Source organism: Nestor notabilis, unplaced genomic scaffold, assembly GCF_000696875.1.
Source record: "Nestor notabilis isolate BGI_N333 unplaced genomic scaffold, ASM69687v1 scaffold1819, whole genome shotgun sequence".
Lineage (NCBI taxonomy): Eukaryota > Metazoa > Chordata > Aves > Psittaciformes > Psittacidae > Nestor > Nestor notabilis.
Window position 1 is genome coordinate 32,118 of NW_009943919.1, and position 20,431 is coordinate 52,548.

The following is a 20,431-nucleotide window of genomic DNA, read 5'->3' on the forward strand; positions in this document are numbered from 1 at the left end:
TTCAACTATGGTAACATTTGAAGTGAACAGTCCATTGCTATTTCATTTTAGGCTCTGAGTAAATAAAGCATGAAGGGGTATAAAAACAACTGTATTTTCTTTTTATTAACTTTTATTTTATTATGCTTACACTTATGAAAAATCTGCCATATTAAAATACTAATTTAAATTAAAGTTATTGATTCTATAAATCACATGCTTGAAAGTAAGCAGTGCTAACAAACTTCAATGACATACACGAAAAAAGAAAACAGTTCTATTTTTAATTAGAAATACAACAGTATGTCACAATATATTGCAAGCTAGATGAGTATTGCAAAATAGAATGCAGCACACAAGCAGTGTTTAATTTTTACAGGATTACGTAAAATTTCTCCTTCCAGACCTGCAGTTCTTTATGTTGTTGAAGCTCTTTTACTAATTAAGCAGCAAATGGAACAATGACTAGACAAGTTGTATGTACTTAAGACATCCTAAGGAGCAGCTAACTATAACATTGGCATCAAGAAATAAGCTGCATACCTGGCCTATTTTCTGCCCACTGGAAAAAGTTGCACTGTTTTTCCTTCCCAAGAGGGCATGCAAAGAAGTTCTTTCCATTATTGGGACCAATCTTCAAGACAGTCTTCATAACAGATCGTTTGCCATGGTTACAAAATGGAAAATCCAGGTCAGCCCACTGCCAAAAGAAACAGGTTTAGGCACAGTTTTGGCATATGTGGTGGCTATGAATTCCTTGTTTTAAAATTGGCAATAGAAACAGATCTACAGGGAGACGCCCTTGAGGAAACTTCCTAGTAGTTAAAGTAGCTTTATCTCTTTTGTGATCACCGATTTTAGGTTTTTCTTTTAACATTAGCTGCAACTGCACACACTAACTGGTTTAATTGATGCTAACACACAGTTTTCTTTAAATAAAGGCATGATAGTCATTACTGTCAAGTTCATCTGGTGGTAGGTGACTGAGTCAAACTCTTCTTAGTTACATACGTTCATAGCAAGGAGCAATGGCCACCAGTTGCAGCTAGGAAGGTCAGGTTAGGTATTTGTGCAGCAGTGGGAGCAGTTGTGCAGGCAGATTAGAGAGTCTTCATCCTTGGAGATTTTCAAGATTTTGGCTAGGCAGAAATGTAACTGATTTCTACATCTAGAGTTTGCCATAGTCCTCCTTCAAGCAAGAGGATAATCTGAACAACTTGTATAAGTCCCTTCAAACCAATATTTCTGTTATGCACCTATTTTACATCACTTGGAAGCAGATAAAGAACATTTGGACAAGCAGGTGCCTTCTCAGCAGTAAAAGTAACTAAAACTGTAAGTTTATAGCTACTATTATGGTTTTAGCTTCAATTCAGGGTGCAAAAGTATTTAAAATTAACTCAAACTTTAAATAGATTGTATCTGTCCACAATTACAGATCACTGGGGCAAGAAGGCTTCAGAACAAGTGCTTATTAGAAAACAGGCCCTGAAGTCTTACACATACCTGAAAGTAGTCACACTGAGTTTCCCTGGGTAGAGGACAGGTATAAAACTGCCTGCCCTTGTTTTCTCCATCCTTTCTCACAACTCTGAGGCTGCAGAGCCGGCTGTGTTTGCTGCAGCGAGGATGGCCTGCACTTAATATACAAATATCATTTGTCAGATTAGCTTGAGATGTGCTGTAATGATAGGTTACAAGATGACACCTGCATAACATTAAAGGTATTACCAGCCAAAGACCCTTCTCTTACCATTAAAATAGCTCACTCAGTGTTCTTTTGCACACAATGACAGCCAGAAAACTTACTCTTCTAATGCACCTATTGTGCCTTTAAAGCTGAATGATTACTAGTAGTGAACAGACAAGACTTTGTGCTTTTCTTGCAGGTATTACACCAGTTTTCCCCAGCATTAGCCTGTGTTCTGAATTATTTTAAAGTACGCTAATATACAAAACAAAATAAATATTACTACAGCTATTATACTACTGATGTATTCTAAAAGTGTATCCTGCTGTCAGTGGGGAAAAAGACCACATAATTACTCCAGGTATTTGTATGCTTCCCAGAAAAGACTCCCACCCTTTTTACTAAAATGTTACAGTAATGCTCCTGATCACATTCAGTCAAGAAGTAACCCACCTGAGGGGGTGGAACAGTGTTCTCTGAAAGGGATAAAGTTCCTTTCCTTCTTCCTCATGATTGAGATAATCAGAGATTATCTGAATGCAATAAACAAGTCTTTGCTTAAAAACAGTAACATGAAAAATATTAACAGTCTGAAATGTGTCTTTCTAACGTGTGTATATAACAGAAAGGCCTGGGGAGGTGAGGGGGATAAATAATTCATTCTTGTTAAGTTATCAGCTTAGGAATTTCATGTTCTTTTATGTTTGGCAGATTGCAGTCCTGCAGACATCAGTAGTTTTCTTCCAACGCCTCATTGGAAAACAAAACAAAACAAAACCACCCAAGACTTTTTATGGGGTTTTGTTACAGGTGTTTGGTTTTCATTTTTTGTTTGTTTGGTTTTGGTTGGTTGGTTGGTTTTGGGGTTTTTTGTTTGTTTTTTTTTTTAATGTTTAAGTTGATGACTTGCTCTAACTACCTGTTACCATGATTGATACTGTCTTGTTTCCTTTTTGCACTCCTCTGTATTCTCAGTTATCCTGCCCACCTCCTCAGTTCCCTGTAGCTGTCTACTGAGATAGCAAGTAGAAAGTATACTCACACAGCCTAACCTGGCTAGCCACTGAGACCCTGTTTCAAAACTGGTGCTTCAACAATGTAAGGAATAATTTCTGTATTTCAGAACTGACACATCACCAAGAAGTTTGTAGTATATTGTTAATATTTCACATTCACCCTGCATAATGTACCACTAAGTGACATCCATCTTGCGATCCCATTGCTGTTGTGTATGTCTGCATAACTTTTCCTTGACAACCCTAATATATTGTTCTCACATTTCTCTTAACTAGGCAATGGATGTGTCTGAATAGGATTGTGTAAATAAAAATTCAGGATGGGTAGAGCATTGAAGCAGTTACATACAGGAAGGGAAGGAAAGTTAACAGAAAATAGCGATGGGAGGTTCATTAACGTACCTGGGCAGAGTTTCATATCACGGGAAGAATTTTGAGAACTGCTATTTGAGCCATAACTTCAATTGGAATATATTCATTCAGCTACCTTCCTTTTGTCATCTTTCACAATGATTTCAATGATCTCCCTAAGCAGATAGCAACTACAGTGCTAAGATAGACAACTCTTCAGGTAGAACTTGACCTATTAGAGATATACTGTCCTATCCCATAGGAATAGCTGAACTATGAACAGCAATTTAGTTAAGAGCAGTACTGGCCAGATGACAAAATCAGGACTTTTCTAATGGCAGCCTAGGTCATTCAGTGCTTTTGAAATCTGAGTGTAATTTTAGTTTCCCAAGAATAAATTACATCTGGCAGAAATCCAAAACCAATGGTGTCTGAACCCAACAGCATGGTATTCCATTAATCTTCAGGGATAAAGTTGATCTTTGGGATTATAAAAAGACTTGTTTACATTTTAGAATACATACCTGATTGCTCTATTATAGTGGTGAACCGAGGGTATATGATCAGTTTTCTGTTTCTTCTGTACGTGTTTGAAAGAGAGAGGTTGCTGACAGGAGGACAAAGCCATAGCAGTTGCATGTGTTGAGCTATCCTTGTCTGTGCTCCCCCATGACTGGTAGACATTGTTTTGTATGTGTCTACAATTGCTTTTTGGAGCAACACACTGAGAGTGTCCATTGGACATTTGCGTATCGTCTCTTAGATCAGCTTTGTTACCAAGATCTGTTAAGACAAGAGTTGTAGTTCCAAATGCAGCTCTCCTATTGATCTTTATTTCTGTGCTGGGTTTTCTGAAGTCATTACAAGGGTACTTCACTAAGTTTATGTTAAAGGCTGCAGAATCTTCAACATTCTCTGTCTTTGGAACTAAGGGAAAATAAATTATTGGTTATAATTCATCTATGTAGAGTGATACATCCTATTTCTGATCTGTAGTCATAAGTCATCACACAGAGAGCGAAAGAGTAAATTTGCCATACCATCTTGAAAGATGTCAAAACCTGTCACAGGTTGGATATAGTACCAAATTTCTTACAATAAAAAAAGCTCATGCACTTTTGGAGTCACATACAGTATGTGTTGTCCAAATAAGACCAGATGTGAATAGTAAAGCTATTGAAGAGTTAACCACACAAAATTAAATTTTTACCTAAATACAGGTATTTAAATATTTAAATTTTCCAAAATAACCTTTTATAACCCCAGCACTAGGAGAAGGCAGGGTATGGTATCGCCCAGCAGCAATACATTATCTAAAGTATTGTTTTACTGTGGACACAAAAAGGAACAAAAAGGATTAATTTGTTGGGTTTTTTAGTGCTTTCAGGGCTCACATCTTTTCCAAGCATTGTACACATCCAAACTTACTGATCCCTTACTGTAAGAGGCTTTAGAAGCAAGCAGTTCAGACATTTACTTTTCATTTATTTTCTGATGTGAACAACAGTATGTTTCTTCACAGAATCAGAAGTCCATCTAGTGAGCAATAATCATTCCAAAAGAGTGGTCAGAATTTATTAATCCCAGTTCAATAAATAAGGAGCCTGTAGGTAATCTTTCCGGAGAAAAGGGTGAAAAAATAAACTTTTATGGGATCCCTATGTGCAATCTTTGTAAAGTAGCTGTGAAACCATAGCGGTCAAGAATAGAGACCTTTCTTTTCTACCATCTCCAGCGAGTGTCTCACTCCTACATCTTCCATCCATACAAGGAAGAGGGAATGAAGCAGAAGAAAAATGGGTAGATAAGGCATACACAAGGGCACACTCTCTTCAAAGGCATTCTCACTCAGAAACAAAATAGGAATCTCTCCTGTTTACTTTAAAACACTACTTGTTTCCAGGCTCCTTCCATTTTGCCGCTGCCATACAGTGAAACATACTGGTTCCGATGCATTCAAATTTGCTTATGGAAGAATGGGAGCTCAGCCTTGTACTTAGTAAAGGAGCAAGGAAATTGAGGTGTAGTGGTAAACAGTTATTTCTGTCTAGAAACTGAATTATTTTGGCTCTAAGGCCAGTAGCTAACTTTACGTACCAAGTATTCTGTCCTCAAAAATTCAGCCTTTTCTGCTGATAGTAGTTAATTTAGAAACAACATAAAAGATGGGGGAAAAAAAAAAGTCAACAAAGTAAGAAGGCAAGGAATCCTGAAGTGTGAAAAGAGACAGGCAAACAAAACTATGTCAAAAACCAATCTCAAATACCTCTCCTATGATTCAAAAATAAATTACTTCTTTAAAAAAGAAATTTCATAACAGTATTCCACCAAGTCTAACACATCTTCAAATTCCAGGCCTCTCTGCAGTATTGGCACGCAGCTCTACAAATGAAACTTAGAAGTACCATAGAATGAACAGGATTTTGTTACAAAACTTAAATCATTTGTACACATGCCATTATGTATTTTAAGGTCCAGCTGACAATATTAATTCCAGTATAAACGTTAGTTGGTAAATCTGAGTCTGTGGACAGATTAAAATTTTCAGGTTTCTGGCACTGATTTTGCAGGAGAATTATGCAAGATTAGCCTCTGCTGGCAACAACTGTCATGTAAGGCACGGAGACATACTTTTGTTGATTCCTGGCCTAAAGAAATGGATTTTAGCTTAGTATAAGATAAGAATTTCACATGCTCCATTCATAAAATTAATAACTAGAATGAAGTAATAATTTAAAAAAAACATTAGAACTTCTAAGAACCAAAATTAGTACTGTAAAGTCACTTCTTCAGCAGCTGGGAATTTGGAGGCACTTTGGAAAGTATGGCTCAATTAAAGATAAAAGTGACCTTTAATTCTGATTTGAGCACATGTACTTTCACTCATACAGTTTGAGTAAATTTTTAACGAGGTCCTGAAGCCCACATAAACCCACTAATTCTTCTCAGATACAAAATGCCTGTATATTGTTTACAAATATCTTTTCTTTCAGTTTTGTAGCACTGGAGATAGAAAAATTAAGAACTGTTAAGAACTGTAGTATGCAGGTTTCAGCCATTTATTGAATAATCCAGTAAATGTGAAATAAGTATTAGTTTTTGAGGTAGGAAAGTTTCAGTATGGAATTGTTATAGAATTAGCTTTATCCCTAAAAGCCACACACATGCACACCTCTAGGCTTTGTTTCTTGAAATGTATGTAGCAATTCAAAATGTTTTGGAGCAACAGTCTTGATGCAGATACCTTCCTCTAAATCCCTCCCTCACTTTCTTCTACAGAAAGTGCAAAAGAATACAAAGCTCCTCTTCACATAGAAAACAGGTCTCAGTGGAAAGTCTGTCCATAGCCTCACTCATCCCTTCTTAATATCCAAAATTTCTATACAGAAATCTTGAGAGAAGTCAGCATGTTACTCATCCCACCTTCCCACCCCTTCCTAGGTCTCATTCATAGCTGTTTCTGTCCATCAGATCTAGATAACAGCATTAAAAGCTCCAGCAAGAGACAAACAACAAATTTAGGTAAGAAGTCCCAAATCATCCTTACTCTGAACTTGGTAGAAAAAACCTAGCTCCTGAGAAACCTGAGATCCTTTTGGAAAGGGTACCAAAATAAACTGCTTTTGTTCACGGCAATGATAATTGCTTTTCTGGCCCTGGAGATTTCTCTACAATATGCTGCAATCTTTAATTAATTTAAGTAGAGTTGAGAGAATGGAGTTTTGTCTCACTCTTTGCCCCTGTAAAAACAAAGGGTCACTGCAGAGGCTTGTCTATAGAATCCCACCCAAACACAAAGTGGGAAGACAAGCCTCTTTTAGGCTTTAAGACAAGACAGCTTCCATGATTGTCTGTGCAAGATTTCCCCAAAATCCAAATTTAAGTTAACTAAAGATAATTACATTAACAGGATTCATAATATGACACTTTTACAGTTCTAAAAAAACATATTAAAACCAAATCCTCTCCCCTTTCCAGTAGAGATTCCAGACAACCTTTCAATACCTTCAGGCCTTGAAGTCAAACAGGCATCACAAATTTCAGCAGAAGGCTTGTTTATTAGGGTACAGCGCATGCACGTCCATTCCTCTTCAGATTTCCGAGCTACATCTTCATTAGAACATGACCCCCTGCCATATGCCCAGCCAATTAGGCTATTTCTAGTTGGCAGTTTGCTGTAAAACAAAAGAATGATGCTAGTCTTTGTGACACTTCTTCTACAAATTATCTTATACTGCTATGTGCAGGGAGGCACAGGGCTGGAGAACAAGTGATACACGGTGTTATCCCTGCCTATCATAGCTTGGACAGCATGTCATGGTTAGAGTTCGAATTTATTTTTTTTTCATTACATCAAGGGCAAATCTTTCCCAATGCTACATTCGTGATACAAATATTTAAATAATAGAATGGTTTGTGTTGGAAATGACCTTAAGATCATCTAGTTCCAACCCGCCTGCCATGGGCAGGGACACCTCGCACTAAATCATGTCACCCAAAGCTCTGTCCAACCTGGCCTTGAACTCTGCCAGGGATGGAGCATTCACAACTTCCTTGGGCAACCCATTCCAGTGCCTCACCACCCTCACAGTAAATAACTTCCTCCTTATAGCTAATATAAATCTCCCATGTTTAAGTTTAAACCCATTACTCCATGTTCTATTGCTACAGCCCCTGATGAAGAATCCCTCTCTAACAGCCTTGTAGGCCCCCATCAGATACTTGAAGGTTGCTATGAGGTCTCCATGAAGCCTTCTCTTCTCCAGGCTGAACAGCCCCAACTTTCTCAGCCTGTCTTCATACAGGAGGTGCTCCAGCCCCCTTATCATCCTCGTGGCCCTTCTCTGGACTTGCTCCAACAGCTCCATGTCCTTTTTATGTTGAGGACACCAGAACTGGACACAATGCTCCAAGTGAGGTCTCATGAGAGCAGAGTAGAGGGGCAGGATCACCTCCTTTGACCTGCTGGTCATGCTTCTTTTGATACAGCCCAGGATATGGTTGGCTTTCTGTGCTGCAAGCGCACACAGAAGCTGGCTCATGTCAAGCTTCTCATCAACCAACACCTCCAAGTCCTTCTCCGCAGGGCTGCTTTGAATCTCTTCACCGCCCAGCCTGTAGCTGTGCCTGGGGTTGTGCCGACCCAGGTGTAGGACCTTGCACTCGGCTTGGTTAAACTTCGTAAGGTTGGCACTGGCCCACCTCACAAGCGTGTCCAGGTCCCTCTGGATGGCATCCCTTCCCTCCAGCATATCAACCGATGCACACAGCTTGGTGTCATTGGAAACTTGCTGAGGGTACATGCAATCCCACTGTCCATGTCGCTGACAAAGATGTTGAACAGAATGGGTCCCCTAAGGGACACCACTCATCACTGGTCTCCATGCGAACATTGAACCATTGACTGCAGCTTTGTGTGTACAGCCATCCACCCAATTCACTATCCAGTGGGTGGGTCCATCCATCAAATCCATGCCTCTCCAATTTAGAGACAAGGACATCATGCAGGATAGTGTCGAATGAAAATGGACAGAAAGTTAATCAGTAACTGATGTACTCTCCAGCACAATGCCCCAGCCTCTCAAATTCCCTGCTGTTTTCAGATACTGCAGCAAGAAACTTGTCTAGAAAGGGAGACCGTTTCAGTACTTTTCTCCCATCCCTTGTATAGAACACTCATGAACAAATGCATTACTGGGCAAAGAACTGTTCAGAAGCTAAGCTATAGAAAGTCCCACAACCTAGGAAACAAATTGGTTCACTCTCATTTAAATGGTACCCATTAGACCACTTTGTTATTGTAACAGCCAACAGAACTTAAAACCTTAAAAGTTAAAAAAAGTCTAGAAAGTCTTTCTTGCATGTCATCATTTGCTAGAAAGCCGTTTAACATTGAGAATAAAGTATTTTCTTTTTTGTTGTTGGTGGTTTTGTGGGTTTTTTTTCTCCTGATCAGGAGGAGTTCAGAAATGTCCTGACTGTGACTAGTAAGCCAAATTGTACTCCAGACACTTCTATAGATTTAATTTTATTTATTTTCCTGTAAATTATAACACTTCCTATGGCAATACACTGATACAGAGTCATAGTTACTATTTTACAGTCACTGCATTTTGTGATAGTATCCAAGCATTGTTAGCACACTAAATGTAACTCGAACGTACCTGTTCAGGAAGATATACATAAGCTTTTCAATACTATGGTTGGTAAGTTTTCATGGAATTATGCACTTTCGAGAGGCTTCTTTTTAACTCTAAGAATTTAAGCTCTTAAATTCATAATGCAAATGCCATACTTTGGAACTGCTGTGACATTCCTTAGACCTATCATTTATTCTGTAATTATCAGTCTCCTTAACAGCCTACATTTCTAAGATAATGGGAGAGATATCCACTAGCTACCACACATCTCCCATAACAGGAAAACTAAGGAGGGTAATAAGAACTGCTGACATACCAGAGATCCTGTGCTGTCAAGAGGTAAAGCAGACATTACAGTATCATTCAGCAAAATACTGTGGCTAGATAACAAAACAGCTGAACTGGAAGTGTGAAAAATGGGTATTTTTACATTATTAGACCAGATGTTCTATTCAGCTACCAACAATGCATTACTAGACTGAATATGTTCAACATGTCATCTTTTGAAGATCAATTCCATGTCATCCTCCCAGTCTGACCACAGTGTCATCCTGCCACCCTTGTCTCCATTTTGGAACATGAAATATGAGGGGTGTGTGGTGTTTTTAAGATTCAAGGTACATTTGGATTTGATGAAGTATAAGCTTATAATGGGTATTTTCTTTTTTCTTTTTTTTTTTTCAGTTGAGCAAAGTCATAAGCTACTTGATTTGATCCTAGAACCACTTGGTTAAATTCTACAGTTTATGATCTGTAGCAAGTCAGTTTGATCACACAGGTTCCTTTCAGTCTTCAAACGTGAAAAGCTTGAAATGGCAGATAAATTGCTTGAGCTACACGTACTTTTATTTGGTAACAGTTACTGCATAACAGAAAACAGAGCAGTAGAACACAAAGAGCTGACCATTAGGATGAGGACAGCACAAGAAACAACCTTTTCACTTTATAGCTACCATTGTTAAGTTTTTCAGTGAACTATACCACTGTTCAATTATTTGTTAAAAGAAAAAACAACAAAGAAACACCACCACCACAAACAACAAAAAACCAAACCACTACTTGTTCTAGAACAGAGAGAAAGATATCTTTTTTTTTTAACTTGCATCATTTTCTAGTTATCTGACTCAATGCAACACTGCTGTCTTCCCACCCTTCTGCAAAACATTGCTCATTATTGCATTCTGAAAATACAGCAAGTTGGGGTTATCAGCATGTGAAATATTTATCTTCCAAGCTGGAATTTTCTACAATTGATCTGTACTCAAAGGAAATTTTTGAGCTTTAACCAAAATCCCTTCAGCCATCTGAATCTTCAAAGTAGGTTGGAGGTGGGAGAGGGATTTGTATGTTCTGTAAATCTTATCTAAAATATATATATATATGTGTGTGTGTGTGTGTATATATATATACACACACACACATACACACACTACTTGCAAAGCAAAGCAGTGGCTTTTATTAGATTGACAACGGTCAGTGTAAAAAGCCAAGATTCTGAAACCTCAGATGAAAATTTTCAAGAATAACTTGGGTATAAGAGTCCAAATAAGGTGCCTTTGGAACTTTTACCCTCTAACCCTTTGTGATATCAAATGCATTTTGTGTGCTCCTAAAATAAAAGAAGGAAATGTACTGCTAGCACAATTTACGTGGAACTGAAGGCATCCCTGTGGCACACCTCCGGTAAAAGCTTTCCAAATACAATAAGGAGGAAGAAAAAAAACCAACTACCAAAAAAGTCCCAAGCTCTATGATCTTTGCTGTGCTCTGAATTTACTAAAGTTTTAGTTATCCTTGGCCAGAACAAAATTCCACAGATGCACAATCATCTAGATATTCCAGGACTGTAGGGGCTATCCTATGAAAAGAAATAGAGACAAAAGAAATCCCACCTTATGCCATTCAACTCAGTTGTGTGTAAGCATCCAAGCCTATTATACTGATAATACCAAGAAAAGGGGCAGTTTTTCCAGCAGCAGTGAGTAATTCTGAGTACTCTGAATTGTTCTATGATTCCTACATTCAAGTAACAACCATTTCATAACAGATGGGGCCTTTGAAAGGAAAAGTATTAAAGAATTGAAGCTTTTAACCATTTCTAAATGCCAATGGCCAAAACATTTTTCTTTCAAAAAGTCAAGGATATCAGACATAAAATGCACAAGGATCTGTTCTATTTGAGAAGTGTTGTACTCTTACTTATCAGCCCTTCTAGGTGCTTAAGCGCTTTGATGCTTAAAAGTGATACAAAATTACCATCATACCTTAAATTGACAAGCTCAGGATCTGCCTTTTGACATTGAGAGCAGAAGTAAGTCATCCTGTTATTCTCTCCTAAACGACACATGGTGATCTTCCCATTGCACTGAGCACAGGTTGGGCGCTTGTATACTTTGTAGTGTTTGTAGAGTGGAGACCCAGTTTTGCAGCACTAAACCAGAACATGTTTAAAGCCCAAGTTAGAGATCAAATATAAATTTGACATCAGTCCTTCTACACTTCAACTGAAGCTAAAATAAAACAAGCCAAAACCAAACCCAAGTAAACTGACAGCTCAATGACTGCATAAATATACTTAAGGCACATTCACAAGGGCTATCATCTGTATTTCATATTCTTTTATGAAAAGAATTTACTTTAAATCAGGTATAACATTGACTAGAATTCTCCACACAGAATACATGCTAGGAACTCCTTGAGTTCAGTTGGACCAGCTAACTTGATTTAGCACCAGCCATCTTTGACCTGGCACCTACAGGAGTGTTCTTAAGGAGCTGATAAGTTCTAGTCAATGCAGCATCCAAACCAAAATTAAACCAAACATAAGCCACAAAACCAACACCACCTTCCCTTACCCCAAAAAGAGCCAAAACCACACCACAAAGCCAGCTCAGACCTGATGCTACAATCTGGGTTGATCAGCCTTCTCAAAACCTAAAGAACCGCACAATGCAGGAATACTGCGTTTCTGAAGTATTTCTGCAGGAGTTGGGTAGCACCAGTAAAACTGCTCAGCTTCAATCTTAGCCCTGGCTATGCCAGACAAGCTGCCTCATGAACAGCCACTTGGCACTATGGCAAGCTCCTTAGATCCTGGAAGAAAGTCCTATTAAATTAATATAGTACAAGCCAAAGGGCACAGTGATCTAGAGAGCCTCCAGAGGGCTGACAAGCAGGTACATTTCATGAGACAGCTCACATGGCATCAACATAGGCATACCTCAGCTAAAACTGGCAGAAAACCAACAATAAAACCAAAAGCAAACAAGAAAAGCCCAGCTGAGTTGCAGCCAACTCTGCAGAGCCACATGAGTTTCTGCACTACAATCGCAGTTCAAACAATACTACAGCTGGCCCAGCAGTACCAGCCCAGATCTGGCAGGGCTCAGTAGTTCTAGCTCCATGACGCATGACGACCCTCAAATTCTCCCCAGATACAGGGGTCTTGGAGCACAGCATATTTGCTTCTGCTGTGTTCTTGAATAAGCCTCGCTGATTGAGAATACTTTCACCGGTACAATCTAGTAATTCAATCAGAAGGAATTACTAACATATATTTACATTAATATTCACAAGCAGTTTTCTTTCTCCCCAAGATTTCTCCTCAAGGTTTACAGTTGCTTATTAGTTTTCTTATTAGATTTCTTACTAGTAGTTTTCTCCCATCCAGTTACTTGAAAACCAAACAAAAAGCAACAGCTTTTTACACAAACAAGATTCCTCATCTTTGCATCTGTAAGGTGTTACTACAAAAAAATACAGTAGGATTATACAAGCATTCTGTAACAGTCTATAAAAAATGATCAAGCACTACTCCTTGTATTAACCTGTTTTCACTGTTTTTATCTTAAAGAGACTTGGGGGGGGAAGGGTGACTATCACTTTTAAGCACTTGATTGGAGAATACTTGCTAAGTATAGACTATAGAAGTTTTGAAAATGGCTAATGAGAGCTACAGAAAGTTTAATATATTTGTTTACTGTCAGTCTAAAAGACTGTGACACATTTAAATTTCCTAGTACTATAGTTGTTGCAGAACTGGATGCTATCTCTTTACTGTCAGACTTCAGCAAAGCCTGGAGAATCAAAAGATTTGCCTAGCCAACAGACTAAACTCTTCAGTGGGTTGGGGAAAGCAGATGTTTACGCAGACTATTAAATCAATTATGTTTTTTAGCCTTTATGATTGAAAGATGTATTAGGTAAGTCAGGTGCTCTCCTTCTAGCCTATCAAAAAAAAAGAATTTTAGCAGCACTAGCTCCTTGCCTTTCATGAATACCAAGATAAACAGACAAGAATTTCACTGCTCCTTTTCATTTCTCTGCATAGAGCTTAAAGAAGAAAAACATACAAGAATTCTGTCAAATTCTCTCTCCTACTTTGGAAAGTTAAAGAGCAACCAGGATGGAAGAAATTAAATCCTACTGAAGCTGTAGCAGTAGGGAGAAGGAATTTATTTCACTTTAGCAACCAAAACCACTGCTTCAGTTAGGGGTTAAAAAAAAAAATTAAAAAAAAAAAAATTTGTTGGAAGTTACAATCTGTTCACTTAAGTATGCTTGCTGTTGCAAGTTTCATAAAGGAAGCCACATGAATTACCTCCATACTTCCCTGGGGTAGGCTTTAGTTCCCAGTTTGAAGAGTGACCTTTATGTTCTCTTACAAGTAAGTGTGTGCTTAACCTACAGCAAGTCTGACATGTTCAGAGCAGCATTACAACACATGCACAGTGAAACTGAACTGGCCCTTAGGCAGCACCTGTCAAACTCTTCTGCTGCAACTGGGTCAAGTTGTGCACATTCTTACAGCCTAGACTCCCTCACCTTTCCATCATTTGATAAGTCACGATTAATATAGAGCACACAAACCAACATTCCTATTCATGGGAACACTTGTCCTGTTGCATCTTTTGACTGTTTTAACTAGATGATCACATACAGCTAATGTGCTGGAGCCAGGTTTTGGAGGTTTTCCATAAACATGTGCCAATACCTTATAAAAAAGCAGGGTAAAATCACGTGTCATTTTCACCAAGTGACGTATATGCTCATCTGTCAGTTGGCAAACCTGTAAGACAAAAATGATTTTTAGAATATTACAATGCCAAGGGACAACAGCAGAAAGACCTATAATCCGGGGGCACCTTGAACACCTTCAGCTGATGTGGAACTGCACTGCCTCCTGTTGTGGCAATTCTTTGACTTCACATTGATATATATCATCTCAGTAAAAATGTATGCTTTCACATTCTATACTATACAAACTCACTGTGTAAATACCAAGCAATGTACTTTACGTCATGGTTTGTGACACAAAACATTAGGTAAAAGTTTCAGTTGTCTTCCTCTATACTGACCTAAGAGTTCCTGATCACAGGAATCGTGAAGTTAACTCTTAGTTGTCTCTTAATTTACTCATGGATTATGATACAAGCTATCTACCATCAGAGGCTCTTTTCTGCAAGAGATCTTCAGGAAAAAATATTTGAGCCAAAGCCATCACAATTAGAGATATATCAACCCAATTTTTGTTACGGAATCACATTTTTCTTTCCTTTTCCAGTTCACATTGCAGATACTATTAAAATCCTGACTGATCCTATGAAAAGCTTTCAAAATATTATATATATAAAGCTTTTCAATTATTATCTTCACCAGCTTTTCTTTACATTCTATGTAATGTCAATCTGTTTTGTAAACATTGGGCTTCTTTTCAACCAAACTTTGGAGACCCATGCTTAAGGATCTTAACCAAGAAAGAATGTTAAACAATGGTAGAAAAGTAAATGATGCCAGCTAGCAAGACAGGAAGTGGAAGAAACAGCAGCAAAAATAATCAACTCTACCAGACAAACTATTTTGGCTAGCAAAGGAACAAAGAAAACCTAAGCACTATTCACTTTATTTATAGGCTGACGATTTAATGGTAGCACAACAGGATGCCAGACAAAGTCAGGATTTTAAAGTTAATTTCCTGCTAATGAGAGGTTTCAAGATGTAAGAGAGAAGGCTTAAGCCCACAAAATATGTCCACTCTGTGAAGCAGGAGCAGCAGCAACAGTTTCCAAGAAATGCCATTACCAATGTCTCCAGTTATAATGATAAAACATTCATTTAGTGTTTTAGAGTAACTTGAAAAATGACAGATGATAAAACCAAGGTAAGAAGATGACAAAATGTTATACAAATATGTATGTACATTCTTAATACTTTGCTGTCATTAAAACCGATCTTGTGACATTTCACCCACCTTAACAGCTGGATGAAGACCACTGTCAAACAGTGCTTCATTTTTTATTATATTTCCCACTCCAGGTAATACTGCTTGATCCAGTAACACATCACACAACATGAGGGTTTTGTGCCGCTTAATCTCACTTTCTGCTCTTAGGAAACTAAATTTTGGAGAACAGACATCTAAGCTTTCCATCATTCTCACTTTCTTCTCACTCTCAGCTGCATTTCTGGAAGAGAATAATACATGAAGATTTATTTTTATCTTAATTATATGCTAACATAGCAGTATGATTTTAAAAACAACACATGAAAGTAATAATAATAGAACATTATATGCAGATAACAGAAACCTTGCAAATACCAGTGACAGGAAGAGGCACAGAAATTACATTAACCACCCCTCCCAGAAACAGGTAAGTGATACATGCAAGGAACATGCATCTGATCCAACATACAAGAACACACCCTCATTTTGTTCATATTAGTTTGAAAAATAATTGCCAGATCCTGGTTTTAAAACTACTTCCAATATCAAAAGACCATGCATTTGGACCATTAAACATAACTAACTGTATGGTTACATGGTCCAACAGCTCCAACAAGTCAATAAAAGATAATAGTTTCTTAAACGACTTTACTAGGTTACACACAGTCACTGGAAAATAATACACTACTAGAAGTCTCAGGCTTACATAAGCTTTTGTTTTGTAACATTAAATATGCATTTATATGTTACTTGAATTTACATGCTCCTTTTCCCCAAAAAGTCTCAAATGCTTTAAAATCAAGCTTGCTGTTATTTTTATTAGCAGTGAGAAGTAAAACGCTGATGGTCAAAAACATGCACTTAACGTAAATTAGAATAATTACATCAATTTGCTTCCAAAAAGAAAGCAAACAAACACACACCCACCCTTGGGAGCATAAAATCTGAAACCAGTAATCATCAAAGGTCCTTGTTCTTGTTAAGGAATTGAGACTCGCATGGAAATTAAAGGAGCAATGGGGTTCAGCGTTCAGATCCAAGAATGGACTTGTATCCAACTTCCATTTGCAGTCTTGATGCTATGGCATAGAACTACTTAAACTGCGTGTAAACTCCGATACAAAAGTAGCAAAATTAAATTACCATACCAATATTTAGAAAGCTTTGTTTCTTTGTGTCTATGATGGTATCCGAGCACTTAATTTGTGTGTGATTTTTTCACTATGTTCTTAAAAGAATGTTGTAAAAATAAACTAAGCTGTGTTTAATTTGGTTAGTTTCTGCTTTACCTATACTCTACTGTCACCTCGAAAAAACAAACAGTATCCTCTGTAAGCTGTATCTCCAAAACTGGTAGTGCTGCATTTCTGCCTTTGCTTCCATCAGGATTAATGCTCATGGAACCATTCATACCAAAGTGAATCCTTGGAGAGAAAAGAGAGTTCTTACAGGTATTTTATTTTAACAATGTTTCCAAGCATTACACTAGCGTATGTTTTGCAGTAATAAACTATTCTTACCTAACCAAGTCAGTACGTATGTACATTTATTCTAGTCATTAAAAGGAACACAGCAACAAACTACTTGCTTACATAATGCTCAATTCCCAGAGAAAAACCTCCCCAAGTCAAAACTACTCCAAAACATAGCAGTTTTCCAGTGGTCTTCAAAATTCACTAAACAGAAGCCAAAACTGATAAGTAAGTAACACACTTTTCTGGTGTATCAGTGTATCACACTTAGAATTTTTTCCACTTGACATGCTGGTCTTCCAACACAGGTTCTTAAGTCCCCAAGGAGGCTGAAGGGAATGAGGCTACTCTACCAGAAAATTTTCTGTTAAATCAGGCAGAAGTTACCCGGTATGAAAGGAAAGATTTCAGTTCCCATATTGCCAACACTTTTATCATATCAAAGCTACTTCCAATAATACCATAAATAAAGTAATTAACATCTGCCATACATTGTTTTCTGCTTTTCTTTGCCTACAAGCAAGGCAAAATCTGCAGGTCAATTAAAAATTAATAAAAGAAAGAAACTGAAAAATGCACAGATGGCAAAGGAGTGGAACAGACTCTTTCAAGCATTCCTTTTACAGATCACTAATGCTTTAAGAGGTCCTGCATCTTACGATACATATACTAGGAGCTAGTATACTTGAGCAAAGGACAAGTTTGACTATGGTCTCATACATTTTATTTATTACAAATTCACCTGGTACACTCAAATCCTAAAATCCCATAAGATAGATTGTCTTACTTGTATATATTGTATATCAGAAAGCAAGGATTATTTTGTAGCTACAAAAAGATTTAACAGATTTAGAAAGATTAGATTTATGTTGCAAGTAGAAGGGTAAAAGAAAAGCCTTAAATGGAAGTCTTACCTATTAAATATAAGGGTGTACTTATATATTGTGTACTAATTATAAAGAATGAGAGGGGATTTTTTTTCATAATCCATTATACTGTGCATTTGGTAAGATTTATTTTCAGTTGACTTTGCATTACAGAAGCACACTGAAGTAGAAGAAGTAATCTAGTTGATTTCAAGTACAACCCTGCTGGCTAGTACAAGATGTCCAAGGGGTTGAAGCATATGACAAAATCCTAAACCTGCTAACAAACTCGTAATAAGCTCTGTAAAGCATGAACAAACAATGACTTGGCAGTTTTACCATTTGTCTATAAGACAGCTTCACTAGAAAGTTAAGGTACACTTACGTTACCAAAACCATTGACCTGTCAAATTTCAAACCACAGTTCCAAAGCAAGGAGCTGTTAATACTGTTGAAAGAAAGCAAGCAAGAAAGCAGCATAACTATACTCAATACCAAGTTGGTTTTGGGGTTGGTTTTTTTTTTCCCCGTCACAGGTTTATTAATGATTCAATTGCTCTGAGAAAAGTTAAGTACAGAATTTAAACCTAAATTTCTTAAGTAAAGTTAAAAGGACTTGCAACTACAGTTTGTAGTACAAGACATTAAGTAATTGTAACTTCAGGTACTTCCCTGAGTTTTATCCTTAGAAAATGCAATTTCCTGCTTGAAACTATGCATTTCAGGGACTAACTGTCCTTTTCAGACACCATTACATGGAATCGTAGATAAGAATAAAGCAGTAGATTATCTGAAAATGTAAGTGGCTATATCCAGGATTTCCAGCATTGCAGAGAGAAGACTGCAGATAAGTTTCTCCATAACACTAACTTTCAAATCTCTGAAACTGACATTAGCAAGAACAAGATGACCCATTAATACATACAGTCTGAACACACAGGAAGTCTTTTTCTCTCCTCTTACCTCAAAGCTTTCTGATCAAAATACATAAAAAGTTCCTTTCCCAGTGTCTCCACACCCCTGTAAACACGTCCAATAAGGAAATCATGACCAGAGCTTCTCTCCTCACTTGCAGCAGTCTAAAAATGAGTACACACACAGAGATTAAAACAGAATTTATACTGCTTTGATTCTAGCATCAGTACGCATTCAGCAAATAGCTGATTTTTCCAACTTGAACAACATTAGACCTTTTCTCCTTAAGCAGCTCTATGAAAACCCATGAGAATGATAACCCAGGAAGCAGAGAGTCACTAGTGCTAATACTATTCCAACTCAGCTCATTCTTTTCTGAATTGAAACAATACATCTTTTTATCAGGGAATTTTATGCCTTTTCTTTCAAGTAATGAATTTACAGTAAGAGTTTGAGGCCAATGTAAATTAAACAGGTATAGTTCAAATTCTAAATACTTGTCAGCATCAATTCTGCCATTTGCAGGCCTACATCCTTCTCCAAATGCCTCCTGCTGGAGTTTCTACCCATGCTAATACCCTTTCAGCGTTTCACATGGGGCAATACATATTACAGAAAAGCTTCCACTGAGCCCACAGAGATATTTCTCTCTTCCTACTAAAGTCTAATCTCAGATGATAAGATTATGAGAGGACAAGAGAAAGATAATTGTGAGATGGAAACAATGATTTTTCTTGCATAGCACGTGAAGCTCCACTGAAATTATAAGGGACAACTACAGATTCTCTCGCCAAGCACTGGCTCAAAGCAGGACTGTTCTAAGTGAGGCAGTCTTGGGCATTGTCCAGTCAATTTCAGAATGGCTCTAGGAATAGATGCTCCTCTATTGGTCCCTTGTTCCAGGGCTTAACTATTGTATTAGGAATTTTTTTCCACCACAACTTAATCAGAAATTCTCCTACTGTCACTTGCATCTGCAGTCTCTAAACCCACTGAGCACCTCCGACAAGAGTTTGGCCTGGTCTCCTCCGCATCCTCCATTTAGGTAGCTGAAGAGAGCAGCAAAACTCAATTATCAGCTTCTTGCACACCATGTGCTTCAGTCAGCTAATCACACCAGGGGCTTCACTCTAGCATATTACTACCTTTTTTCTGGGGAGTTGAAAACTGGGCATTGCAATCTAGCTGCAGCCTTGCAAGTGCTGAACAGAGGTAAGAATCAGTCCTCAGCCTGCTGGCTACACTGCCATTAGCACAGCCCAGTACATGGCTGGCTTGGAGGGGCATGCCAGTGACTTGGACTCAGCTGGTCTAGGACCTTTGGTCTTTTTTTTTCTGTGGAGCTGTTTTCCACCTGACCAGCAACCAGGCCTGTGCCTCTGCAGGACATTGTTCTGTTCCAAGTGCAGGACTCTGCAAGTCCTGCAAACACTGAGCCTCTAAAGATGCCCATCACAAGGAGCACCTCAAGGTCCCCAGAAGGTCCGTTTAGCCCCTGCTGAATCTTGTAGCCAGTATCTGCAATGTCATGGGAGCCCTAACTGCGAGACAGATGTGTACCAACATCACATACTGTGTGCGCTGAGGGCAGGAGCCACATTTATTTAAATAGCTGGTCTAATTAAAATTATTTTTTATAACATAGACATAGAAGTAAACCCTTCCTCTCTGCAGGCCAACATGTACCTCCTCCTCCATCACATTTAGACTTGTGAAGACTTACGAGAAAAATTAAAATTAGTAACTGCTACTCTAATTTTCCTTCTATTGTAGGTTTCC

General features: G+C 38.0%; 1 protein-coding gene across 1 annotated transcript; it reads right to left on the reverse strand.

Annotated features, from left to right (window-relative positions):
- Positions 1 to 502: 502 nt before the first annotated feature.
- NEIL3 (nei endonuclease VIII-like 3 (E. coli)) lies at positions 503 to 18,816 on the reverse strand (the record flags this gene model as incomplete). The annotated part of the gene is made up of 9 exons (XM_010022166.1): positions 503 to 679; positions 1,486 to 1,660; positions 3,561 to 3,963; positions 7,042 to 7,211; positions 11,441 to 11,607; positions 14,170 to 14,244; positions 15,427 to 15,640; positions 16,689 to 16,823; positions 18,701 to 18,816. Coding segments are annotated over 9 exons (1,632 nt in total), but the record flags the coding sequence as incomplete, so codon positions are not given.
- Positions 18,817 to 20,431: the final 1,615 nt, after the last annotated feature.